Here is a 27,691-nt window from a genome sequence, read left to right as displayed (position 1 = left end):
ATTCCCATTTGCTGGGATGAAATGCTTGGGCTAACACAGATACACCAGCATGCATTGAGTCCTACACCTGTGAAATACACAACTTGTGAATACATGAGGCACTAGAAAACTTTCCTTCTCTTTGCTGAGGCTATTTAATGTCTTCTTTATGGTTTTGCTCTTGGAAAAAGTTGTGTGACAGTGTCTTGGGGAGCTGGCTGACTTTGCTTTTAGTTATGATTGTATTTTGAATCAAATATTTTTGAAGCAGATATGTCACAAAACTCTTTCCCCTATTAGAGCTCAGGGCCTGGTGACTTCCAAGACTGAAGTAAACCAAGCAAAGAGCTAAACTGCTCAGTTGTCATTTTCTGAATGACAACTGAATTACAGTGAGGCACTGAAATATTTATAGTAATGAGATATAAAATCGGTGAGACTGTAATACAGGTGCACTTGTAATTAAAATTATCCTAAGCAGAACAGATAAAAACAAGGCTTAAACTGATTCAAATCTAGCAGTGTTCGGGAATTGCTCTGGTGCAGCCAGATACGTATTAAATTTATCTATATCAGTGCATGTGTTCTAATGTCAGCCCTCGGTGTTTGTTACTAAACTTTCTTTACAGAGTTGTAGAATATATACATATTTGTAGATGATTTTTTAGTGACCTTGAGTCACTAAAAAAATAATCTCTACATGCCATGGCAATTTTTCATGTTGCTGGTAAGAGAAGTGTCTGAAGATACGGGTTCTATGTTTAAAGTGAGGTGCTCTTGGTTGTGTCAGTTGCAGTGCGATGAAAAAATACAGCCAGAAAGACACTGCTCCTCTCACAACAGAATATTACTGCCCTGCAGCAGAGTTGAGGCTACCTGGGCTTTACAGTTTCAGAATATTACCTTAAAATGTCAAGGAATGTAACAGTACCCCTTACTGCTCCAGCTAAAGCAACTGTGTCCAAAGGTCGTTGCTTCCGTTTCTCTTAAGCACCAATTCTTAATTCACCAAACGTTTTAGAATCTTGTTAGGAACTGTGTGCACCAGGGTTAGGTGTGTCCAGTTTAAAGTAATTGCAGGTTATGCTGGTTAGATGAATTGTGAGGCGTAACTTTTGTATGGTGCACAATGTCTGTGGATGAAACTTAAAAGGTAGGAAGGCTTTGAGTTTTGCTGAAGTACCGAATTATCACAGCAAATAACTAAATGCCATGATGTAGTTACCTGATTTTAATTTACCTGTTAAAATTTGTGAATTAGATAACGTATTGAGGGTGCAACAGGATTGGCTGTAGATTTTGCAAAGTGACTGGTATGTGCTATTAGCAGCTCAGTTTACAGATCAACATGGACAGAAAAGATACTTCAGAGGGAGCATGTGAATATTTTGCTGGTTTTTGCTAATACTGGTTTATCTTGAAAAACTTAATTCCAGTCTTCTGTTTTGATGACTGTGTTCTCCAAAATGTCAGGAGTGAGATTTTGTAGCTTAGTTTTGTGAAATATGCTTCAAACCTTCAAACCTTATCCTCAGTAGGAAGCACTGGACATAGAGATGGACATTGGCAAGCTGCAAAGTGGATCTCAGATGGCTTTTAACTGTTGCTTCAGGCGTTGCTGCAGAATTTGGGCTGCCCGTTTTTGGGTTTAAATACATAGTGTGTCCTCACCACTATGTGCCATTGCGTGATGGTACCATGTTTTGTTTGTGAGTGCTTTCAGGCAAAATAACTTTGAAAATGTTTAGTTCTTTGTGCATTGTGACAGGTAGCAAATTTGTAGTGTGGGGTATCATGCATTGATAGCCTTTGTATGCATGAACTCCTTGGCTATAAATGCAGGAAAGAAGAAGACTTTGCCATTACCAGTTATGTTTGGTGATGTTGAAATATGTAATGAATTGCATCTTAATGTGTATAGAGTACCTGTAAATAAGATAAACAATTTTATGTGCAAATAATGTATTTAAATCCTAAATATAAAATGTATGTTATATTTTGCAAAATCTGATAACTTGTGCTAATGAACTTGTAAAGACCATCTGTTGCCATGGGATATGTACTTCTGATCATTCTAGATTTAAACTTGTCCTTGTGGTTATGTCAGAAATAAAAGTAGTAAGTTTAGACTATGTGGTTTCCTTATAGGAAAGAAATTCTGAGCAGCATTTCAATTAATATAATTCTAGATATTGCTTATGAAATTTACCTGGGGACACACTGTAGCAGCTGGGATGAGCAGTCCTCAATTAAAAAGTACTAACTACTTGGAATTCCTTCTTAAATTGGGAAAGAAAGAACTTTAAAACTGCTTTTAAAGTTGTAAGGGAAAATAGTGTCATGAATCTTAAATGTTTTGGTTTTGCTGCTGATAGATTTCCATCTCAAAGTGTAATACTGAATGTACTCTACAGCACCCATTGCTGATTGCTGCTGAGCGTTAACTAGTGCCTGTGTAGTGCTTCTTAAAAGGAAGAGAGAAAGGTACCTTGTACTTTGTGGTGTGTTTTGTAATGTTGTCACTGTGTCAGCTGAAGGTGTGGACAAAACTTCAGATAAAAACCATTCAGCGTCACAAGGATTTAACCTAGTGTGTTAGGCACTGATTTATCTCTCAGAGCACATACTGGTGTTTTGCTCTCAGTTTTAAGTGATAATAATATATACAGATGTGCATACAATGCCAGAAAATACCTGAACTTCCCTGGAACCTTTATTTTAAAGCTAACTAGACTAAGGAAAATAAGGCTCACTTAAGCAATAAGAAAGAAATACACATGCATCTGGTAATATAATCCTTTCTTCAAGACTTTCAGGAATAAATCTGAACTAGTCCACTTGCCTTAAATAAAATTGTTGTTTTTCAAATGTTACATAATTAATAACATTCCTGAAACATATTGTTCATATTAAGTAATAAGTTTTATTGTCTTTTTTCTAAATGAAATATCAAACTCTGCTGTCCTACATCCAAACTGAAGCCACTCCCTGAATCGGAGAAGCAGAGTTAGTCTAATCCAGTCTAAGTCTGATGCTACGAGAGACAATCATGTCACGTTTCCATTTCTGTTCCTGCTGTTGCATGAACATCAATGCAGGCACATGGTAAGCTGCACCAGCAGCCTGATGCCCCTGAGGGGTAGTCCCTCACCATCATGGTCTATAGACAGATTTTTGGTTGGATCTATATTAAATAGATAGAGCCTTGCTACAGTTCATCATTTGGTTGCTTGTATGTGCTAGTGGCAGCACAAGGGAAGGGTGAGGTGAAGAGGAGAATGGGATAGTGTCTTTAATGACAATATGGACACATAATGATTGAAAGAAAAGAGAAGTTTTATTTCATGTTCCTCTGGTTCTGGCTGCCTGATTGTGCTTTCTCTCAGGCCAGTTCTGGTGCACTGAGCCCGTTTAACTCATGGGCCCAGCAGAGAAACATGTACTTTTAGCCAGATTAATGAATTCAGCTAGTATGGAGAGTAGCCTGCTATGTGCCAGAGCTGGCATGAGCTAACTGTGGGGGGTGGAGGGAAAGAAAATTCCTTTTTGGTGTTTGGAATTGGTTAGATTGATCTGCTCTGTCTCAGTGAACTTCACTGATGACTTTCTTTTTGAGGACTTACTGATTCATATGTTCTGATAGCTTTAACTTTGGAATTGGAAGCAAGGAAGTCTCTGAGAGGCAAGAATTTGATGCTTTACAGAGGTGTGTGTACAGTGTAGTGAAAATCAGCTCTTTTATCCAGTTGTGTATTTTGCATCTCTGACAAATTTCTGTAAGTGTATGACTGTTATATAATTTTTATACATTTTTTTCATACTTGAACCTTCTGGACTGAAATCAACTCAGTTGCAGAACGGATGTTTTTGAGTAATGTGTCACTACTGAGTGCTTCTGCCAGTACTTTCCTCACCCTGTGCTATGTGAAAGACCCTTACAAGCTGGAACAACTGTCCTATGCTGTAAATATTTTTGGCCAAGAAATATATTTTTGGCCGTCTGTTGCCTGCTTTTAAGTTTGGAATTCAAACTGTGGCCACAAACTACTTATTTTTCTTTCTTTCTTTGTATAAATCCTTTGAAGAAGTGGTCTTTTAAAGTAGTAAATTATGATACCTGTTTGGTAACTGATATTTCTGTCTGCATCTTTTGCTTAGTGTTGCAGCCAGCGTGGGTTTATGAAGGCAGATCCTGCTTGACCAATCTGATCTCCTGTGGTAGAGTTACCCACTTGGTGGATGTTGGATGTCATCTGCCTAGAATTTATTGTAAAGCCTTTGACACCATTTCCCATGGCATTCTCCTGGCTTTCCATGGTGTGAATGGGTGTGATCTTTGCTGAATAAAAAACTGTGTGGATGGCCAGGCCCAGAGCGTGGCGGTGAATAGGGTTACATCCAGCTGGTGACCAGGCACAAGTGGTGTTTGCCAGGGCTCAATACTGGGGCAAGTCCTCTTTCACACCTTCATCAATGACCTGGACGAGGGGATCGATTGCACCCCAAGCCAGTTTGCAGATCACACCAAGTTGGGCAGGAGTGTTGATCAGCTGGAGGACAGGAAAGTTCCAGACAGGGATCTGGGAAGGCTGGGTAGGTGGGCTGAGGCCAGTTGTATGAGGTTCAGTAAGATGAACCTCAAGTCCTGAATTTGGGTCACAGCAACCCCCTGCTGGCTGGGGTAAAGGTGGCTGGAAAGCTGCATGGTGGAGAAGGATCTGGTGGTGCTGGTCAGCAGTGTCTGAACAGCAGCCAGCTGTGCACAGCTGGCCAGGAAGGCCAGTGGCGTCCTGGCCTCTATCAGCAAGTGTGGTCAGGAGGAGCAGGGCAGTGCCCTGTACTGAGCACTGGTGAGGCCACACCTGGAATCCTGTGTTCAGATTTGGGCCACTCTCTGTGAGGAGCACACTGAGGGGCCAGAGCCTGTCCAGAGAAGGGCAGTTGAGGCTGGCACTTGAGGATGTGGTTAAATGGAGAACATGATGAGTTAACAGTTGGACTTGATGATCCTAAAGGTGTTTTCCAACCTTAATGATTCCATGACCTTATGAGAAGAGGGCTTTGGCCCCTCCAAGGAAGGATTTGAGTCTCCAGCACAGGGCTTTGGCCCCTAGAAATAGGCTTTTGGAGGTGAGTGGGGGGGTTTGACTGCTGCAGTTGGATTTTCTGGGATCTCAAATGATGCTTCAATACCTTGAACTGAGGCTCTGCTCCCTAAAAGTGGGGTTTTAGAGGAAGGCTTTGAGCCCATTAGATAAAGGCTGAACCCTAAATAGGAGGCTTTGGAAGCTAGGGTTTGGGCCTGGAGATGTGCCTTTGTACTTTATAAAGACTTTGAATTCTACAAGTGAGGCTTTGGGCCTTCCAAATCAGACGTGGAGCCTTCAAAATAATGCTCTGGGCTGTTCAGACAGGTCTTGGGACCTAAGGAGCAGGGCTTGAAACTCAGTAATGAGTGTTTGTGCCCAAACAAGGAGGCTTTGGACTCTTGGGTCACAGTTGGACACAATGATCTAAGAGGTCTTTTCCAGCCTTAATAGTTCAGTGATTCCATGATGTCAAGCTAATATGCCTTGGAGTAGCTGTTACTGTAGTTACTGTTGCTATGATGTTTGTATACATAGGCTTAGATAGACCTAGCAGAGCTGCAGACACTTGAGATGATGCACAGATATTGAAAAACTGTTGTAAATACCTATTCATAAGCTATTGGGTCTTTCTGGTGGATTTTCATTTTGTTCAGCTTTCCTGCTGATGTTTTTTGGGATGAGTGTATTTAAGGTGATAGCAGTTGATACTGACAGCAGCTCAAACCTCTGAAATCAGTCAGTTAAGGAGTAAAACATTTTCACTGAATAAAACACAGCAGTCACACAGTTGGGACTGCCCCTGTGAGTCTTCTGCCCTTCCATGATATTAAGTTTGGTACCTGTGTGGCCTGTAGAAATGAGAAGTTATGAACATTAGACTGAGTGCCAGTGCCACGTCCTCTGCTCCCCACCTGAGACTGGGAACTAGAACAGCTTTTGTGCAGTGGCATGTTCAGAGTAGCTATACTAAATGAAGGTGTTCTGGAAGAGGCTGGTTCATATCTGTGGCATGAGAAGATCAGGATCTGAGCAGTTGGCTGGAGAATAAGCCTGTTAGAGTTGTCTATTGCTGTGTCTCTCGTACTTCATATCTGAAGATCTGTTGGCATCAATGAGATGTGTACTATCCTTGTCACCTTTCTAGAAGGATTAATGATTCCTCTCTGAGGAGATGGGATGAACAAAGTGCAGAGCTGGTGACACAGTAGTAGAGGGGGAGTGCTCTGCTGCTGACAGGGTTGGCTTGTTTGCATGTGCTGAGAGAGGGAAAGGGTGTTCAAATGCATGTAGTGAAGTGGAAGTATAAGAAAACTGCAAGTTAGGGTAAGATTAAAATGCCACCTTTAAAGACAGTAAGGCATGACATTTTGCTGAATTGTTCTGGCAGGAATAAGCACTGTGCATGTTCAAATGTGTAGTTTATCAGTGTTACCTTAACTGCCTGACTTGATCAGGAATCCAACCACAGAGCTTTATTGATTGGCTTTTAGCTCTCATGGGCAGATAAGAGATGATGGAAGGTATTCTGGTGGTTTTTTTTTTTTTTTTTTGGTGTATCATCTGTGTGTATTTGAATAGGCATACCTGGGGAATGTGGAATACTTTTAGGGGGGAGGTGTTTTTTTTAGTGGAATCTGTTTTTGATGATGGCTCATTGGTGATGCCTGCATAGTTCTTTCACAGTGCCTTTAACATATTTTGCTGACAGAAAATGTAGATGCCTTTACATGTACTTTGCTTTCTCCTGCTTTGTCACTAAGCCAGAATTATTCTGGAGTATAAAACTATGCTCCTTGTCTACCACTGTGCCTAAGCTGGATGGAGCAGGCCATTAGTACTTGGTGCGGTACTGCTGTGCTGAGTTCCAGCTCATGGGCAGGTTTGGGAAGTTACCCTGTGTTACCCAGCTTGGAATGCTGATTGTGTGGAGAATGGCAAGGCTGCCATTTGCATGAAAGGGTCAAACCAGTCTGGTGTCAGATATGGATGGTAAAACGTCATCTTAGTTAATTACTAGTCTGCCTGCATTCTCCAGTTACTCATTAGGATTACTAATGGTTGGGTGTTTACTCTTCTGGATGCCTGTGGCTTCTTCCATTTTGAGTCTCAGGTAGCTTTCAGTCCTGGGAGGATTTCCTCAGCAAGAGAATCGTACTGGCGCCTGTTTTATGTCCAGTAATGTCTTACTCTTTAATGGAGAGATTCTCTAGCAATACTGAATATAGTAATGCCTAGCTTTTTGGAAAGAGCAATTGCCTTGGATGCAGTTTGTGTCCTGACCATTTGCTTATTTTGGCACATTTTGACTCCTCTGAGTTCCTGATATGCTTTTATTCGTAGCAGCAAAATACTCACTCCCCTAAAGGGGGACAGTGTGTCACAAGTAAAGGTGAAAATGAGGGGCTGGGAACAGAGTACAGGCTGCCTCTTTGCTGGTGCCAGGCACTGAACTGCTTTGGAGCTCTGGTGTTGGGGCTTAGTATTTATGTAGAGTAGCAGCAACACCCTAAGCACAGCGTATTAGTGTGTGTCTTAGTGTGGTAATTGTGATAGATGCATTTATTATGCTGCATTCTATCTACTTTAAGCTGTCCCAGGCTAGTTATTCTGCCTTTGTGCAAGTAAAAGATTAAATTACACATCATTATGAAACATGTCAAATTGTAAATTAAGATGACTTTCTTTCTGTGAATAGACTTTTGTTTTCTACCTTGCTTTTCTCTTCTTTGCCAGCCCCCTTCCTAACTCCAGATTCAAGGCTGTCCTGTAAGTTGGTGTTTGTGTTACTGTGTATGAAGTATGTGAATGACAGATATGCACTTTTTCTTTCATGTGTGCTGAATTTTTAAAGAAAGTTGAATACAACAGGGTTCTTGTTTCAGAGTTGTTTACTAGACTAACTACTACATGTTCAAAGAATATTCTCCATTTTCTACGCATGAATAATAATTTTTAGAAATTTTTGTTGCCAGAAAAATAACCAAGTACCTTGATGCATGTGTTAGCAACTGGCTGTGAAGTTCAACAAAAATCTTTTTTACGCTCTTGTTGCTTTTCAGTTTCTAGAGTGTTGAAATTGTGGAGGTGGTTTTGGGGCTTTCTTAAGCTTGTGGAGGTTAGCAGCAGGTTCTGTGGCTGCAGTCAGTGTAAGAGGGGCAGCTCCATGCTGCAAGCACTCTGCTGCACAGGGTTGAGATTTGACAAGAAGGCATGTTGAAATTTTGAGGATATGATGGGGAACAAGTGACTGCCTAAAACAAAATGTTAAATAATTACTAGAATGTAAGCATTACAAATAATTGGTAAATGTCAACATGGAAATTACTTTTATGTATTCAGTAACTGCCAAATATTAAGGTTTGTAGATACAAAATGAAAATTGATCAAGTGGAGTCTGTTCAACAGTCCTGTAGTGAGGAGTCCGTTGTTCAACTGTAGCCGTTTCTTCGGAGATCCTTTCAGGATCCCTTCGCTATTCAGAGCAGAATAGTGGGGTTTTTGGTGAGCATTGTTCCTGCAGTTCAGCATTAGAAAAAGAAATATTTAAGTTCACTGATTTTAGTAGCTATTACTGTTCATCACTATTGCTGTAGATAATTGCTGAGCTTCTGAGTTTGATAGTTTTTCAAGTGAAGGTGTCCTCAAAACGTGTGTACATCAGGAGTTATGTAGAAATTTAATTTCTTTATGACCTTGTGACTCGACAAGCCTTTGGTGAACTTCAGCTGTAGTTTCAGAATGTGGAAGTTTTGCCAAGGTCACTGGGAAGTGCAGAAACTGATGGGTTAGTAGTAAATCAATGTTAAGTGCATTTTTGTCATGCATGTTCCAGAAATATAGGAATTCTTTATGAAGGATCCACCACCTTCGTATCTTACTCATCTGAATATTGCTATCTAATGTCTGTCTTTGAAGTCTGTGCAAGGTTGCATCCCAGATCATGCTGCTGACTGTGCTCATATATTTTTCTTTCAAGCTGGGGCTCCTTAGCCGAGTGACCGAGTCAGTGAAAAACATTGTACCAGGATGGTTGCAGAAGTATTTCAATAAAAGGGAAGATAAATGTGTAGACATGAATGAATCTGCAAACGAGGAAGAGAATCCAGTAAACTATCACCATGATTATGCAAATGAAGATGCCATGGTAATTGATGGGAGAGTCACGCCTGAATCAGCAAGAATTAATTTAGAAGGTATGTGCAATATCATTTAGTATTCTGACCATCTGTATTTATTCACAGATTTTTGGTTTTGAATCTACATTTCTAGGGGAGGCTGGAAGGAGCGTTTGGACAGAAAAAAAGCCAACAACAAAAAACCCTGCAACACCCAAACCAAAATGACCAACCTGCTGAAAACCCCAACCCAAAATAACCCCACATATAGGAAAAACAAAGGAATAAACCTCAGTAACTCAGTTTTTAGAACTGCCTTAGCTTCAAAGTTTAAACATACTGGAAGTTCACTTAGAGCCCTTGAAAGTCATTAGTTAACTTCAGTTAGTCAAGTTGCCAAGTGTAAAATACTGCTAGCATTCATTTGCAAGTGTGTTGGGTTACATTTTCTTTTTAAAGGATCTGGGATGAGAGTTTATCTAATTGCTTAAGGTAGTAGAAACATTAATCTGTTTTGTTCTCCTCAAAACAAAAGACCAAATGCTAGAATGCCAGAGGAGAATTCCTTCATGTGTCCTGATATTTTTTTTTTTCCTTTGAGCTTCTTCAATCAATTTATTAAATTCCTTTGTTAGTTTAGTGGAGATCTGGGGAACTTTGCTAATGACATTATTATTTTTGAAATATTTTGTAACATGGTGTGGCGTTGCTAGCTTGGGGTCTTTGGGAACTATTTGGATCCTTGGTAAAGAAGTTTACTACTCTTTTATCATGTTAAAAATAAGCTGTGCTTTATATCTATGCCTCTCACTGTTTCTGTAGTACTCCATGAATTTGCATATGCTCTCATTTGAGTTTCTCTTAAATTAGCAGTTTTGGGAACTCAGTTTTTAATTAGGTGAGAAGTTTTGTCTGAGCACATGTACATAACCATCTGTGTGGACAGTCAGCTGCTTGTTGTTGGCAGAATGAAAAGTAATGAGGAAATACCTTTCTCACCAATGTTATCTAATTGTAAATAAGGAGCTTTACAGCTCTCTGTGTAGCTGTAGCTTGAGCATAAGTTTGTATAAAGGAATAGAGAAGGTTTTCATGAATGAGTAACATGTGTTGGCTTTCCTGAAGAATTGTGTGAAAGGACCTTTCAGTGAGAACAGCTGCACAGCATACTTTCTAGCTCCAAGAAATCAGGAGCAGATGGGACCTGCTAGAACCTTCAGTAGCTTGTGTTGCAGTTTGTGGATGTTGTAGTTAATTTTTCTAGCTATAGTTAATAATAATTTTTTTTATTGTTACTGGTGGTTTTATTTTAGAAAGCCTGTTTCTTTGGCTCTGAGGTACCAGTGTGCAAGAGCCTATGTTCCTTTGCTTGGCCAGCCTTTGGTCTGATAATGCTTTCTTTCATCTCAAACAAGACAGTTTTAAAAATCTACCAGTGCTTTGAAGAATCAATTACTAGCACTGCAGTGCTTCTGAAGATTGAAGTAGCTAGTTTAAGCTTCAGCAGAAATGTCAGGATAGTGTCTCAAAATTATCTTCATACCCAGAAATTGTGGGAGGGACTGTGGGAGGGCATATGGATATCAGGCAAGATGGCCATTAATGGCTATTCTGTTCATGTGGCAAGCTGGAGCTGTGAGACCACCTCTTGCAGGACACTGGCAGTGTTTACAGACCCTTTTAATGAGGAAAAAAAGCCTGTCTTACAACGGAGGCCATGTTGCTTACTTTGTCCTTTGTGCCAAAATCTCAAAAACTAATGGATAGGACATAAATTGCCTGTAGCATGACCTGATATGGTAGAATTTGGAAGGGAGGATGATGACACCAGAACAAATAAACCCCTGAAAATCTTTGCAAATACGTATTTTTATGTTACATATTCAGACTGACACCATCTTTTTTACAAGAAAAAAGATAAGTTATGAACAACTCTGCAGTTTTTGTCATGTAATCTCAAATTTTGGAAAGCTTATTGTAAACATTAGCTGGAGGAGAAGGAATTTATAGATGTTTGATTTAGTGAAAGACACAGTTTAAGCACTTGAGTGCAGGGTCAAGGGCTTAAGGTTTGATGAAATTCAGAAAAATCCCATCCTTAAGTACTTGTTAATGCCACATTAATGCTTAGTATTGCAAGCAGTGTTGCTGTTGTAATCAGTCAGATGAAACCCTATCTGGGTGAGGAAGTTAAATTCGGCTTCTCTATTTTTGTGCATAGAACTTGGCAATAAGCATGGCTGTTGATAGAAAACAGGTTTTGGCTTCTGTGAGCTTGTCTGTAGGGAAGCTGATTGTCTGGCTGTTCTTGTTTAGAACCATCCACGAGCAGGTCTGCACTGAACTTCTCGGATGTGTTGACAAGGCCCTCCCTTCACCGGAGCCATTTGAACTGCACCGTGTTGGATTCCACAGTCCCGCACTGTCAGCCCTCCACATCTTCCACACTTGGCATCGTCAGTCCTGGGCTGTCCCTCGTAAAGGAAATAAAAGATTCTACCTCTCAGCATGATGATGATAACATCTCAACAACCAGTGGCTTCTCCTCTAGAGCATCTGATAAAGGTAACTTCTATGTTCTCTCTTGGGTTTGGTTGGTAAAATGAAGTACTTTGTATTCTTTAATATTCCACATTGCCTTAGGAAATAAAGAAGGAGAATGTCAGCTCTAGATGTTAAATTTAATTTTTAGTATTTTAAAAGTATATAATCTTGTCACCTTTTAAATATAACCACGCTTGGACTACATTTATGAGTCTGTTGTATTGTAAAGATTCAGTGTTGATGAACGCAATTTTAGCTTGCTTATCTGTAAATCTTGAATGGGAATAATAGAAGATGAAGATGACTTTCTGTAGCTTGATAGCTGGGTTGCTTGCCTAGAAGGAAGATTGACTCAGAATATCTCTCAGCTGGCTAAATTTGAGTAAATACGGTTGAAAAATAAAAACACAAGATATTCTCGAATTTTTTTTCACCGGGAGTCAATAAAACAGCTATTCTGATTGAACAAGTTTGGGCCTTTTTTTTTTTCGGCTGTTTTTGGTAGAGGGCATAATTTGTCAATACTACTTTTTTTTTTTTTTTGCCAAACTTATTAGAATCTACACCATTTTTAAGTAAGAAAACCCTCAAGACATTCTATTTATGTAGAATGTGACCTAGGTGTCTCACTAAAAAAGGGCAAAACAGCAAGTTTGCAAATTATTCTAGTTCCCCATATAAATGGGGATGGAGGTGTGCTCAGCCAGTTCTCTTGAGACCATAGTTTGACAATTCAGAGTAGGTGTTGCCAGGGCGTAGCAATATAACCTGAGTTTGCTAGAACTTTCTGGTACGTGTCCATAGGACATACAGAAAATAGGTAGTTAACGGTGTTAATTCAGCCTTTGGGTAATTTTTCAGGTTTAAGACTTGGTCAGTTCTGTCCTATGCTGGTTTCCAACCCTCTACCAATATAGGAAAAGCTTTGTATCATTAGAGATGCACCAGTGTTTATGCAGTTCCTTTATTTTATAATGAAAGAAAAAAAATAAAATTGTGTTATATTGGAAAAGTGCTTTTAATTTGTGAATGCTTTTGAAAGATTGGTATTGGATCAGTATTGAAAATACTGAAAGGTCATGTATTCACAGTTCTATGAACAGATTTTAGGTTCAGAGTTGGTACTTGGGTTTCATACCATATGTGAAATTCATCTGTTTGAAGAGCTTTGAAGGTTAGAGTGCCAGAGAAATCAGTGTTGAGGGACCTTTTCATTTTGTGAGATGTTTTTGTAGAGAACTCTGAAGTTTGTGTGATGTTTAATACTAAATTTCTCAATGTACACAAGGCATTTACATATGGCATTTGTCATTTTGGCAGATATCACAGTTTCAAAAAATACTTCGGCACCACTGCTCTGGTCCCCAGAGGCTGAAAGATCTCATTCCCTCTCACAACATCCTGCATCTAGCTCTAAAAAACCTGCATTCAATTTGTCTGCTTTTGGATCTCCCTCTCCTGTAAGTATTGCACAGTATTAGTTTTAGTCAAGTTGAATGTGTAGCCATTTTACTAACCAGTTACCATAATACCTTTCTGTAGTCACTTGGAAACACTTCTGTCTTTAAGACAAGACAGCTCGGGGATTCTCCATTTTACCCAGGAAAGACCTCTTATGGTGGTGCAGCTGCAGCAGCAAGACAGACAAAAGTGCAGATTTCTGCTTACCAGGTATGAGAGCAGTAGTGCAGTGGGAGGGAAAACGTAACTGAAATACAGAAGGGGGAGCTCGGCCAAAAAAGCTCTGAGCTGGGAACTTAACTTGCAAAATGCGGCCACAGTTCCTATCTTGCCCACTCAGCCTACAGTTTTTGTTTCAATTCTTGTGTAACACTTTATGTAGAAATGCTTATCATAAAGCAGAGAATGGCAGTAGCATCTTAGTTCCTGGGCACTTCCTTGTATTAGGGGTTTCCTCTGTTATGTATTCCAGAACTGCCTCTGATGTATTATGGTAAAATAATATGTAAATAATTACAATGATAGCATAACTTTAAAAACTTCATTAATAGCAGCAAAAGTCGCCTCCTTATACTTGCCTGTAGATCTTACACAAGCACTCAAACTATGAACATATTCTGCATTTTTTAATAGAGGAGTATTCAAAAGGCAAATTTGCTCATCCTTTGCAGTTCTGTTACTGAGAGGGAGGCATGCAGTCCTACATGCTACATATCACCATAAACAAAAAGATGCTCTCTATTTTACTGTCATCAGATGGCTCATGAGAGGAGCTGCTTGTCCCCACGTGTTCCTTGTGGTCTAAAATCAACCAGCAAATTAAAAATCCTGACTGCTCTCAGTCGCTAGAGTTGACTAAAAACAAGTCAGTAAAATCTCATTTGGTTCTAATTTGTTTAAATGAAAATGCCCTTTGTTAAAAAACTGAAAAGTCAAAAGGAACTGTAAGGAGCTGAAGATAAATTTTGGCAGTCTGTTTCTACCATGGAACAAGGGGACTCAGTTTCCTGGTTCAGGGAAATCTTGAACCTCGTGGGTTTTCCTGACTTGGTGTTGAGTCAGACTTGAGAACATTTAAAATTTCTGTAAGCTAGAAGTCCTCTTTGGTCGCTATTTTTATTTTTTACAAAAATTCTGGTTTATGTTGAAAAGAAGCAAATATTAGGCTTCTAAAGGAGACACAAGCTTGTTTTGTTGCTGCGTACAGCGAGTCACACTTGCATGTTTTATGTGTTGTGTGATCTCCTTCCTGTCTTCATGTAGTTGTGTGGGAAGCATGATGTGGTTACATAAGAGGTGTAACATAGTTTATTTAAAAAATGGTCGCACTGAGGTTTTTTTAAAATTATTTCAGTCATGTGGTACGACATTGACTTTTTCAGTGTATTATTTTAGATCTGTTACAGCTCAAATCAGATCTTTATCTTTCTAAACAGAGTGAAAAGATCTGCAGTCTTGGGTGAAGGGAGGAAATGAGAGAAGTAGAACTAGAAATTCGTGATGATGATTGTATACTCTGGCTTAAGATGCCATGCTTATGCCATCATGAAACTCCAAGATCTGTTTTGTTACTGGAAGTACTTTCTACAGCACAAGCCTTTACTTCATTTCTGTTTTCCTAATCATTGCTTCAGAGACCCCACGAGCCTAACAACTTCATTCTGCGAACTTTTATGTTTAAGGATTTCTTTTGTTGCTTTATCCTACGTGCAGGATATGCAGGGCCCCACTTAAACTTCTGTAGAGTCAGTGGAGTGTATTTTTCTTCTTCATGCCTAGAATGCTCAGCGAGTGCATTTTTCTCTGTCATTATGAGAGTATTGGTTGTATCACCAGTGTAGCCATAGGGCATGAAATCCACACGTGTGTAACTCAGAATCCACCATTGTAACATTGGCAATGCTAATTTTTCAGCCACCAATAAAAAGACAAATGAAAGCTAAACAAGCAAACGTGCAGTCCTACGGTGTGACAAGTTCCACAGCACGGCGCATCTTGCAGACATTGGAGAAGATGTCAAGCCCTTTGGCGGTAAGGGGTGCTCCTTTTAACGTTTCATGCCACGTGTTTGAAGAACACAGTGAATGTGCCAATATAGGAAGAAGATGTTACTTGATGTCATGTCCATTTTAATTTATTGTACCTGTTTTTTCAACAGGATGCTAAAAGGATTCCATCTCCCGTTTCTAGTCCTCTGTCAAGTGTAAGTTGATCAGAAACTCCCCCATGTTTTTGTTGGATGGAACCCTCTTGTAGGGAAAAAAACATCCTCTAATTTTGGCTCTTTTTTCCCCTGTTAGCCTGTGGACAGGAGTGTGCTGAATATGACTAGCTTCCAATCCAGACAAAACCAGGTAAGAACCAGTAACATGTTAATCTGTGATAGGTAACTTTTCCTGCTTTACAGCTCTTAAAAGAAATGTCACAAACCTCAATGACAGCGCACACATGAATTCAGTGTGAGTTATAGCTGCCTTGGCTGTGTGGAAAATTCTAAAAACGTCTTTTCAATCCACACTGGATGAAGGACTGTGAAGATTACTCACTTCTTATCTTTTTGTGGTGGTGTGCTGATAAATCAAGAACAATGTCTGTAGAACACACAAAGTGGTTTTATCCTGGCCTGCAACTTGGAGTTAAGTTGCATTATAACATTCCTGTTTCAGGAAAGCTTTCTCTTGCAGAAATAACAAGAAATACAGAAATATTGATTGATTCTTCAGATCTTGTGCAGATTTCCATGTTTATTTTAAGCAAAAAATAAATCCCTTTTTCATTATTGCTCAAGGCAAGGAGAAAATTGAACAGTTGTTAAATTTTGTTACTTCTGTAAATTTATGCTCCTAAATTCCTATTTGTAAGTAGCACAGAATTGTTTCTGTGGTAAATCATGATTTCCTTGGTTTTGTTTTAAAAATGTTTGTTTAAAAATTATATTTATTAAATTATGAAACCACAAAAGGTCACTTTTAGCTCTGGCAACCAAAGGAACAAAAATGGTGTTTCTTTAATGCAGACTTTCAATCTGCTGATTTATTATGGAAGTGGACAGAATGTTTTTAAAAATTTCTATGTCGTTGACTTGGTTAGAAGTATAATTAGTTCTGCAGTCACTTAGGAGTTTTTAAACATCTCAGAATTTCTGTACTGTCTGTGGCCATATGATGAATTGAAAGAATGTTGAAAAGTAGAGCATGTAAGTTTTTTACCTCCTCTTAAATATTGTCCCAGTAATTGCAAACAAAATTGAAACGGATTCTGCATTAAAATGCAGAACCACACCTGTGATGAGGCATTTAAAAAGATCTACCAGATTTGCAGCATAGACCCTGGCATTGGTCAGAAAGTGAGTGTTGCATACAGCTGTCACTGGGTAAAAATAGAGAAATTGTCTAGCTCATAATGCTAGAATTGATAAAATTTGGCAGGGGGAAAGGGTAGCCCTTGATGAAGAGAGAGGACAGGATTGTATGTGCCCAGAAGAGGGTTGTGCGTTTTCCTGCTAAAGCAAACAAATGTTTGACAAGACACTTGGACACTCAGGCAGAAGTTTTACAGGTGGTTTTTTTTTGTGGTATTTTTCTTATTTTGAGGATCTACACTAGACAGAATAATTCTTAATGTATTGAACATGTAACTGTGTTACTTTTTTTTCTTGTTGTGCATGCCTGTTTCACTAGTTTGATACCCTTTTGCAATAATGTCATCTGCCTGGCATGTGAAGATAAGGTGGCAGAGGTAGTTTCCTGGATTTTTGTGAGACTTTTGGTTCTGTCTCTCTTGCATCCCTCTGGGCAAGTTTTCCAGCTCTGGGACAAGCTGGTTGAACAGCAGGATGCAAAAGATTGCAGTGAATTTTGCTACATCTGGCTGGTGAGCAGTCACCAGGGGTGTTCCTCAGGATCCGTTTTAGGGCCAGTGCTGTGCAAATACCTCTCAGTGATCTGGAGGCAGGAATTGAATGCCCCCTTAGCAGGTTTGCTGATGGTATCAAACAGGGAGGTGCTGCTGACTCTCTTGGGGGACAGGAGTCTTTGCAGAGAGGTAGAGTGGAGCATTGGGCATTCATCAGTGGGATGAAATGTAACAAATCCAAATGCCAGATCATCATCATTGAGACCTTGGGACTGAGTGCACCCTCAGCAGGTTTGCAAGTGACGCCAAACTGAGCGGTGCAGTTGACACATCTGAGGGATGCCATCCCGAAGGACCAGGACAAGCTCTAGAAGAATTGGGCCCATGGAAGGTCATGTGGTTCTGCACCTGGGTTGGGGCACAACCATCTGTTGATACTAATTTAAATAGTAGGTACATCCAGAGTCTCACTCTTCTTATCACCAAGGCTACAGATTATGTGATATATCATGGGGCCTTTTTGGGTCTTCCTTCTTTCTCTATTCAGTTTTGCAGAATGTATAGTACTTTCTGTTTAGTAATTAGCCTTTGTGTGTAAAAAAGCTTTGGCAAGAAAAATCAGACCAGTACTTTTAAAAGCATCAAATGCAAATCTAAAACATTGGAGCATGCATTAATGAGACTTCTTTAAAAATATTTCACGAATTTTTTTTTAAGTGTAACTTCAAAGGAAGAAAATGTAGGAAAAGGAGAAACCCAGAACGTGGTTTAACTTTACTTAAGAGTTTCAATACTAAATTAATGGATTTAGTCAGTGAAAAAATCACAGTGAGGGCAGAGGAGTGGAAAGGATGGGAGCATATTATTGTAACATGAGTTATTTTGCTTTTATGAATATTGTTTATTTTGTCATGAAGTAACTGCCAAAGTTTGACACAGGATTCAGTCAGACTTTGACTATTCCTGTAGCTTTTTGGATTTTATAACTGATTTTCTGGTGACTTCCTTCTGCGAGCTAAATATCTTCAACACTTCCACATAGTTTTCACTGGGTGCTGAGACTGGTGGGAGGTTTGCAGTTCTGTAACTTTTATCATCAGTCAATGCTGTGGTAAGTCAGGTGGGTGCAAGGATAAATTGATTGCTGCTTCCCTTTCAAAGGTGGATTCGCAACATCCTCCTGTCCAGAAACTTGTGACACCAAAGCCAATCTCCCTGACAGGGAGTCGGATCACGTATTTTAAACCATCTCTGAAATCAGCTACTAATTCCAGAAAAATTCACCAAAGGGTAGATACAGACCATCAAGTAAGCAAATTTTCATGTCCTAATTTGCCTGCTTCTTGCAAAATCGGAATGTGTCTAACCAGTCTACTAAGGTGCTCTTTTTTGCCAGAGCACCAATAGTATTCTTGAGGTAAGCGTTAAGAAAAGACAGAGGGAAGCATTGTGAAAGAGATACTGAGAGGTTTTATGAATGTAATTGTATCTTTGGCATACTAAGAGGCTGGTGCTTATTTTCAGAATGTGCTGGTCTGCTGTCGGGCCAAGGTTTTTGCAATGAAAGAAAATGAAAATACAGAAACACAGATTTCCTTTACATATGGTGCTGTTCAGAAAGCTGATGGAAGGTCCCGATGTTGGTATAAAATGTTTCAGGTGAACTGTGGGCTCCAAGTGAGATTTCTTGCAATTGCCAATTCAGATTGCTTTTTTATTTGCCCATTCTGATCACTTTGGTATTGATGGAGTCCTTGATAGACTTTCCTTAAAACAATACTGGAATCCCTTTCAGAAAAAAAATCATCCATGGTTTTGGTATCACTCTGAATGTAAAAATGACCAGGTATTAAATATATGGGCTGGAGATAAGGTGGATAGTCAGGGTAGTTAGGGAACAAGCTTAAACAGATGAGCTATATTTAGTGAAATAAATAAAATAACCAAAACAGTACAAAATGTGTGTTTGGTTGTCTTCTCTTTGTGTTTTGTTTATAAATATATTCAGATAAATCTTGAAATAAATAAAACTTTTTTTTGCAGGACATGATGGAGGAGAGTTTTCCTGCAGAAAAGCCTGTAAAATCATCTGAAAGGTATGACAAATCTATTAATTTATAACACTTGAAAGAAGAAAGCCCCCTTGCTTTGTCAGTACAGTCTGCACACTTGCCTTCTTTTGGAGGAGCAGGAACAGTAAAAGGGAAGAGAAAAAGTGAAAAAATTGTATTATGAGAGAGTTTAACTACTTGTGCAATTCGGTTTCATTAGGGGAGAAGCTGTTAGTGTAAGCTAATTAAATAATTACTTGGAGTCTGAAGGCTTTGTCACTCAGGAATTTCTTTCTGAAAAATTTTTTATAATGTGAAATGTCTTACAGATCAGGAGTAAATTCAATTTTTAGGGTTTTTAATGGTGGTGTTTTTGTTTGTTTGGGGTTTTGTCTGTTTTTGTTATTTACTTATTTATTTATTTGTTTATTTGGTTATTTATTTATACAAGAAGCTAGAGGAAGATTGTTTTTTAATATTCATTACATGACAAAGGCACTTGTCTGCTCTGTGAGTTTTCCTGAAAAACAGAAGCCCTTTAGAGTCATCTGAAGACAAATGCCAGCTTGTCTGTGGAAAAAAAAGGGGGGAGAGTTAATAATTGTATTTCTTCATGAGGAGATTGTCTTGCATTATGCTGCTTGCTTGGCATAGAATAACATGAGATAATATTGATGTTCTCCCTTCTGGGGAACTAATCTTTTGGGTGAATTAAGGCACTGTGTGCTCACAAGATAACCTTTTTTGAGGATTTCAACCTTTCAAATAGCATTATTAAGGAATCTGTTAATGTATTGGCTCTGTTCATCTTCCAAGCAATTCTTACATTGCCTTGGGCATTCTTTGGCTTGCAAAAAACCCCAAAGCCAATCCTCTGTTTTACAGTCTAATAGTTTGACTTTACAGGAACCATCTTTGGTTTTGGCAGAGGTGCTAACAGGTGTTAGGTTTTAATAGTGGGTGTTCAAACTGTTCTGAGCTTTCTTTGGAGCAGTTCCTTTCTCCATGTAGAAGGGAGATCCAGGAAACTGATACTGCTTTTCATTTTTTCACAAATTTTACTGCTGTGTTTCTACTTTTGACTTAAGACTAGATGGTCCTTTTTATTTTAACTCTTTTGTGAAGCCAGTCTCTATTGATTGTCATATTATGGAGTAGGAATACAAACTAGTAAGGGCCAGAGTCTCTTCATGCAACTAACCTGCAGTACTTTGGTACATCTCTGTTCAGCCTAACAAAGGCTGTTTGGTTTTTAAACCAGTGTCAGAATTGTAGATTGAACTGACTTGCTTGAAGACAGAACTGTCTTTGCCCCTTAGTAGCTGACAAGTGTTAGCAGAAAAGAGGAATATGGACTATCATAGACATGCTATAATTGTCTGAATAAAGATTTATTTTGACATGAGATTTTATTTCATAATTCAAATTGATTGTCACTTTGGATTAGGGAAAAGTTTGAGCATATGGCCTTCAGGATCTGGTTTCCTCTCAGTGGTTGCAGTGCTGAGCAGATGTTTGCAACTATCTGAGAGATTTAGACCAATTCTTTTCCTCAGTCCTCTGGACACTTGACCTGGTATCTTCCAGTGTCATCCAATGTACTTTTGTAATGACTGGCTGAGTGGCTGCAGGATAAGCTTGATATGGTAATTTTTTCAGGGATACTTTCATCATAATGCCATGCTGCTTTTTATTGTTATTATTCCTTAGTTCACTTCTGTTTTGGGATGTGGCTTTGGTTTGGTTTGGTTTGGTTTGTTGTTGTTTGGGGGGGAGGTGCACATTTGTTTGTTTTGAGGGTTTTGATTTTTGTTTCCCCTTCCCACTTGGATTAGGGAGTGTTTCTGGTTTAGATCTAGGCTTTTGTAATGAACAGTGAAATGCCTTTGTATGCCTTACAAAGGGATCTGTATTCATGTCTAAATAGACTTCTGGAATGTTGGCACACCCAAACACCTCTGTTGCTTCTGCTGATGGCCTCAGGAAAGCCAGAGCTGCTTATGAAGCTTCTGTCATATTTCCTTGCCACACAAGTTTAAGCCTCTCAATTCCATAAGAGCTGCTGGCAGCATTTCCTGTGTGCACACGCACGCCCGCCCCCTGCCCGTATATTTTTAGTTATTCTTTTATGTCCCTTCAGAGATACATGCTCATCGCAGAATCAGAGAACTGGCAGTCAAAATTTCCACTGTCTGGACTATTAAAAGCAAACATTAGAAAATAACAATCTAAATCAGTTCTTCTATTTCAGGTCTTCTGGCTTAGTCATCATTCATTTATGGATGTTGTGACTGTTTTTTATGTATGTTATTCTCACTGCTGCTCTTATTCATCTTTTGCTGTTTAGAACACCAGCTATTTACCAGCATTTAGGAACTTGTGGGATGGTTTTTTCTGATTCTAATTACCACATGACAGTTCTAGGATTAATAGTGGCTATAATCGCTTGAAACAATTACTTGATAAATTTCGGGGGTTTTTTTCTTTCTTTTTAATCCCCTTCCTCAACCTATGTATTTTTATTCTGTGCCAGCAATTTGAGCTACCCCAAACTCGATACTCCTGCATCCAATGGTCTGTCTTCAGGAGGAAGGATGGATAGTGCCTGTGGCAAGATGAGAAGGGAAAGAGAGCGATACTGTGCATCAAGACCCGGACAAAAACAGCAACTGGTAAGGGTGTCTCAGGTTAATTGTTCTCACTGTGATTACTGAGATAAGTAGTTTCATTGCCTCATAGTAATTTACAATAATGCCATTTCAGTTTTGTGGGTATTTGGCTGTGGGTTTCAGAGCAGGCTCCAGTTTAGTTATCCGTATAAGTGCTTCAGCTTTGGTTTTATATTTTTTAAATCTTCCATTGTATTATCTTGGATATTCTTCATGCTATAAAGTTTCTTATTAGTTGTTGAATGAATAAATTTGGTAGAGATTTGTGGAGTGTTCAGAAAGGAATGAAGTGCCAAGTATTTAAAAAAAAAAAATAATTTATTTTGTTGGGTTTTTAATATGTAGGTCATGTAGAAAGTATGAGCCAAGAGCCTGAAGCAGAAGACAGTGTTTTGCAGGTTTACTAGTGATCATTCACAATTTTTGGCACTTGCTCAAACTCATTGTGAAGGATTTTTTCCCCTTGTTTTAATGAGGAAACTCCATTTAATGCAATGATAGTCATTGTTATCCCAAGGATTATTTTTCTGCCTGAGCGTTACATAAGTGGCTTACTACTAGATCTTAAATCTAAAGAGGTTAACTTGGTCTTCTGGCTGATGCACAATGAAGAAGTAGTAAATGCTGGAGAATGTAACAGAAATGGTCTCAATATCAAGGTGTGATAGACTCTTCAGATCAGATCTCTAAAATATATAATCTGTGGGGTACATTAAATGTCTGTAGTAGCAATGTGCATCTCTGCTTAGTCACTTCTGAGTAGACATTGGTACTACTGTCCAAACCCTGAAGAGATTGGTTATTCCCATTTAAACTCTAACCAATCTAATCTTGGTAATCAAAGGGTTTAAAAGACAAGGGTAAGAGCAGAAGTTTTTAAGGTAGGCTGATTTCTGAATTTTAAATTTGCATCCTGATGCATGATACTGACTAGATTTACCAGAGTATGATCCTTCTATGTTGCTCATCACTGTTTCATTTTTGACTTTCTGTGCTTTGGATTGGTTTGGGGGTTTTGGTACTCCAAGGAACACACATCCTTCTTAAAATATGATGTTTTTCCAAGTTCAAGTGACTTCAGAGACTTTGTCAGCTGTCCTACGTAATTTTGCAAGTGGAACACTTTCTCACTTGCCATGGAGTTGTGCTCTTAATTAAAGAGATACGGGAATAATAGAATCTTAGAATGGTTATGTTTTTCTAGATCTGTATTAATTAAAGGACAAAACCAAAAACAATCTTACCTGCACCCCTCTCTCTTCTGCTCAGACAACAATTTTGAGCTTAGTTTCAGTACTCTTACTGTATAAGTGGTGGATGTAGTATTGCATAGAAACTTGCCTGCCATAAAAATGATGTGGCAGACTCATGTGGGAGGTTAGGATTCCTTTGGAAAACCTGCTTTGTCTATAGATCTGTCTGCTACATTTAACTTGGTTAAGAAACTGATGGGGGGACAGGGTAGGATGGTAGTAGGTCTTAGGAAAAAGAAAAACTAAAATTTACAACTTTTTAAAGAAAGATTGAAATCTAAAACTTTTCTAAAGAGAGTGAAAAATTAGATTGGGCAGCTTCTTTTAAGAAAGAAATTAACAAAAATGAAAATATGCACCTAGGAGGTGGAGCAAGAAGAGCTACCTGAAGTACCCCTGCCCATCAGTACGGCATCGCTGCCGACATTCAGCTTCAGTTTCCCTGTCAGTAGTGCTGTCTCCTCATCACCCAGCATTGTTTCAAAAGCAGTGATGAACAAGGTAAATCTTTGCTGTATACTGTGAATACTGTTTCAGGGTGGGTATACATCCTCCTTGCTGAATGTTAACTTTTTCTGTGGTGCTCATGAAGCTAACCAGCCTGAGTTTATAACCTGTTGGATTAAACAGGGTTTTATTCAGATTGGGGGGTGGGGAGGATGACATATTTTGATATGGCTTCTTCTGTCTTACACACTCACTGGCAAGCTTTCTCTTGCAACTCTTAGCTGTGGATCAGAAATTTCAAACATCAGATTTCCCAACTTCACTGCAGAATATCTGTTGGATAGTGAATTCAGGTGGCTGCTGTTGTTTTACTGGCACGCTTTTCTCTTAGATACAAACTTGAATTCTTTTGAAAATACAGGTACAACCAGCAAGTAATGTTGGCAGTCCTACATTTGTATTTTCATCTCCAATTGTGAAATCTACTGAGGTGGAAGTGCTACCTCCCTTGTCTGTAAGTAAATAAATCCCAACATTTTCTCAAGGCTTTAGTAGAATACTGTGGAACAATAAAGCAGATTTGGCCCTGGTAAGGGGACAAACAAATGTATAGATTTCTGATTTGTAATTTTTTACCCAGCACCCACAAAAAGTTTGAAGACTGGATTTCAGATTATTATTGGTATGTGAAACTTGATTAAACTTAAAATCTAAAAAAACCCTCTCTTTTTTTATAGCAAATTAAGTTTACATTTAGTGTTCCGGTTGTAAAGTCGTCAGAGATTTCCAGATCCACTGATACACCAGTGACATCCATCCTTAGTCCAGGTAACAAAAATTTTAGCATTTGAAACAGAGTGCTAATTCTCTTTTCTTTTTTGTATGTTAAATAGTTAAGCTGTCATTTCTAAGCTTGTTACAAATTCCAGGCAAAGTGTCAAAGTGTGTTTTCAGTGACAGGTCTGCTTTTAATCAGATTATAACTATAAACTCTTGTAAATAAGGTTAAATTTTGAAGATTCTTATTTAAGAAAAATGAAACATGGAAATTGTTGTTTCTAGCAGATGTGAATGTATTCTAAGTGGATTTCTTTGTAAAAGGTGGGTTTTGTTTTATTTTTAAAGGTAGTGCCACTGTAAACAGCACCAGCAATAAGAAGGAAGAAGAAGAAGAATATGATGGGCTCTGCAAACCTGCTAAGTTCTTAAAGCAAGGAAGTGTGTTAGACATTCTAAAAAGCCCTGGTGAGATAATGAGCTCTTTTAAAAAATATTTTGCAGAGAACACACTTGCATATAGCTGCATTGATTTTTAAAAAGCCCAGCACAACAGCAACCAAAAAAACCCCCAGACAATTTGTCACAGTTAAGGCAGTGTCAGCACTAAAGACAGACTTAAAGGCTGCATCTGTTATGCTTCATGCCCCCTTCTGTCACAAGGGGCTTTCATTGCTGATGGGAAAACCGCAGCTCCAAACCGGATGCGTTGCTTCTCTGTTACATATTAGGTTGTAATTCAAACTTAAGTATAAAAAGAATTAGTCAAAGAATCAGTGTTTTGTTTAAATAAATAAAATTATGTAAATGGAAATTCCTCTCTCACCTTCACTGTCTCCAGAAATTAAGAATGGTGAAAGTAATTTCATTCCTAAAGGTGTTTCAGAAGTTGCGTATCTTTCTACCTAAAATGTTGACAGTTACTATGGGTTCAGATGTAAATTTTAAGTAGCAGTGGGCTGTCTCACTTCAAAAAAAATGGTTTCCAAGTCATTGTGATTGTTTTCAACTGTTGAGTAAAAAGTGTAGATGAGTAAAGTGTGTGTAGATGATGTTTTTTGTTTTAGGAAAAAGGACTTAATTGAACTTGATCTTTCCCCTAAGCTACAGCAAGATTTCTTATTACTAAATCTATGTACAGCTTAAGGCAGTGCCTATTTTTATATTGCAAAGAGTTAAGTGAGAGAAAATACACTGTGTGTTTTGTTCAAGGAGAGACCTGTGGTTGAAGGGGCTTCAGTTTTCTTCAGCAGTTTAACAGAATCAGGTTCTAAATCCACACTGTTCAAAGATTCCAACTCTAATATGAAAAAACAACGCCAATGCAAGAATAATATAATAATAAAAAGAGAAACTCTTTATTTTAGCTTTTGAGTTAAACTGTGCTGACATTTAAGATGTGTTGCTATAGCATTTTCATTAGTGTTTCCGTATTGGTGATTCTTGTTTTCTGAAAAGTTTGCACCTTCAAATAAAGAGTTAGCCTGTGCCCAGTGCATTTTGAACCAAGATTGTAGAAAAAAATTGTGTGTTTGTCTTAATTTTTATTGCTTAATTATTACTCAGTATTTGCAGGGTAATACTGTGTGGATTGCTGCTCCAAGTACCAACTGCTGTACAGCTACTAAATAATGAGTCATCTACTATGGCAGAAATAGCTTTGGAAATTTGATTTGATTTGACATGGTGTCTTAAAATGAAATTGGATTGTTTCCAGTCGGTGACAGATCATCAGCTTTCAGTAGTGTTTGTTTATCCTTGTATCTACCAGTCTAGTGGCAGATAGAAATGAGATGTGTCTTTAAAACTTTCTTGGAAGTGAAGAGTTAAATCAAGCTTTAAATAAGTGTTCTGTTGTGTCCCAGCTCAGCATATGAAATTTCATCCCTTTAGATAAGATTTCCATGGACTTCCTCTTGCAGTTAGTTGGAATGTATAGTTGTAACCATTGGCACTAGGTTTAGATTTGTGCTGTCTGCTATTATAAGTAACTTCCATGCAGTACAGCTTCATTAGTAAGAACTTTCCTTTTTCTTTTTTTTAAACTAGGCTTTATGGCTGGGAAGTCACCCTCCTGTTCATCGGCACAGCCTGTGACGAGCACAGTGGTCTATACCAGGCCTGCAATAAGTAGTTTTTCTGCAGCTAAAGACACCTCTAAACAAACATCCTCGTTTTGGCAGTCTGACACACATGACCAGTGTCTGCAGAACAAAACCACAGATGGCAAATGTGTAACATGTGAAGCTGCTAAAGTGTCCACTGCTGAGAGTACGAAGCAGACGGTCAGTGTGAGTCCGTGTGTCTCCTCCAAGACAGCAGTCCCCACAGTGGGGACACTGGGCTTTGAAGACAAATTTAAACCAGCACCCAACACGTGGGATTGTGATACCTGTCTGGTCCAGAACAAACCTGAAGCTACAAAATGTATAGCATGTGAGACACCAAAGCCTGGGACAGGAGTGATGCCTGCTCTGACAATGCCAGTGGTCACAGACAACTCGGTGACAGTGACATCCACCTCCAGCAGCACTGGCACAACAGTCACTCTGGGATTTGGAGACAAATTTAAACAGCCAAAAGGCTCTTGGAACTGTTCAGTGTGCCTTCTACAGAATAAGGCAGAAGACAGCAAATGTGTAGCTTGTCAGTCTGAGAAAACAGGTTTGTTCTTTTTTCTCTGTTGTTTCAGTCTTAGTCTATGTGTATTTTTAAAAGAATAAAATATGTTGCATATAAAAAATACTTTGAGCAGCATGGCTGTATGCCAGACAGGATGGATTAGTGGCTCTCTGCAGGAGTGGTTGCAGGCACTTTGGAGGTCTCAGCCCAGATTCCAGCCTGTCACATGAGTTGAACTGATTGTGAAATGTGTTAGTGCAGAGCTGAACTGAAGCAAATATACCCTGCTTTACAGCTAGTGAGGAAAGATGACTAAAATGGATGCCTTGATTAGCTTAAAATCATTTGACTCATTTTCATCGGGGAAAAATGTAAACTCCTTGAAAGGAGCTAAAAACTACTGGATTTGTTGGGGTTTTGTTTTCCTCTTTCAAAACATAGGTAGAAGCAGTATTTGCACAACATGGCTTAAAATGTCTCCAGTCAGCATTTGTGTGGAATTGAGCAGAGGTATGAAGCCAGATTCCAAGTCAGTGTAGTCTTTGTCTAGTTTTCGTGTGCTAAACCAGAGCCATAATTTCAAATTTGCACAGTTACTTTATGTTTGTCAAGGGGATGAATGAAGCAGGTAAAATGGGAGGACATAAATTCCCTGGATGTGCTGGGGAAAAGAAGAGCCATTCCTGTCTAGGAAACATTGCTGCTTTGAGCTTGAGAAATTACCTTGTGTCTCTCCCTTGAGTGCCACCCTCAGTGGTTCATTGTAGGTGAAGAGTGCAGTTATGTGATGCTTTTGTGCCTTTGGGATGTCTGCTTCACTCTTGACAC

At 38.9% G+C, this 27,691-nt stretch overlaps 1 protein-coding gene across 2 annotated transcripts in view; it reads left to right on the top strand.

Annotated features, from left to right (window-relative positions):
* The window catches only part of NUP153 (nucleoporin 153), a 45,080-nt gene that overhangs the window by 7,263 nt on the left and 10,126 nt on the right, over positions 1–27,691 (top strand). The window contains exons 2-16 of one of the 2 annotated variants that reach the window (XM_058025413.1): positions 9,046–9,262; positions 11,501–11,749; positions 13,049–13,188; positions 13,271–13,399; positions 15,104–15,220; positions 15,348–15,392; positions 15,490–15,543; positions 18,206–18,352; positions 19,088–19,140; positions 21,629–21,767; positions 23,381–23,518; positions 23,886–23,978; positions 24,202–24,292; positions 24,590–24,709; positions 26,291–26,905. In XM_058025413.1, the coding sequence (XP_057881396.1) occupies positions 9,046–9,262; positions 11,501–11,749; positions 13,049–13,188; positions 13,271–13,399; positions 15,104–15,220; positions 15,348–15,392; positions 15,490–15,543; positions 18,206–18,352; positions 19,088–19,140; positions 21,629–21,767; positions 23,381–23,518; positions 23,886–23,978; positions 24,202–24,292; positions 24,590–24,709; positions 26,291–26,905 (2,347 nt within the window). The remainder of the gene's footprint in view (positions 1–9,045; positions 9,263–11,500; positions 11,750–13,048; positions 13,189–13,270; positions 13,400–15,103; positions 15,221–15,347; positions 15,393–15,489; positions 15,544–18,205; positions 18,353–19,087; positions 19,141–21,628; positions 21,768–23,380; positions 23,519–23,885; positions 23,979–24,201; positions 24,293–24,589; positions 24,710–26,290; positions 26,906–27,691) is intronic. The other variant, XM_058025423.1, reaches the window with a different exon arrangement.

The sequence above is a fragment of the Melospiza georgiana genome, chromosome 1 (assembly GCF_028018845.1).
Source record: "Melospiza georgiana isolate bMelGeo1 chromosome 1, bMelGeo1.pri, whole genome shotgun sequence".
In the NCBI taxonomy this organism is placed as follows: domain Eukaryota; kingdom Metazoa; phylum Chordata; class Aves; order Passeriformes; family Passerellidae; genus Melospiza; species Melospiza georgiana.
The sequence above is the reverse complement of the archived record's forward strand: the minus strand, read 5'-3'. Positions and strand labels throughout refer to the sequence as shown.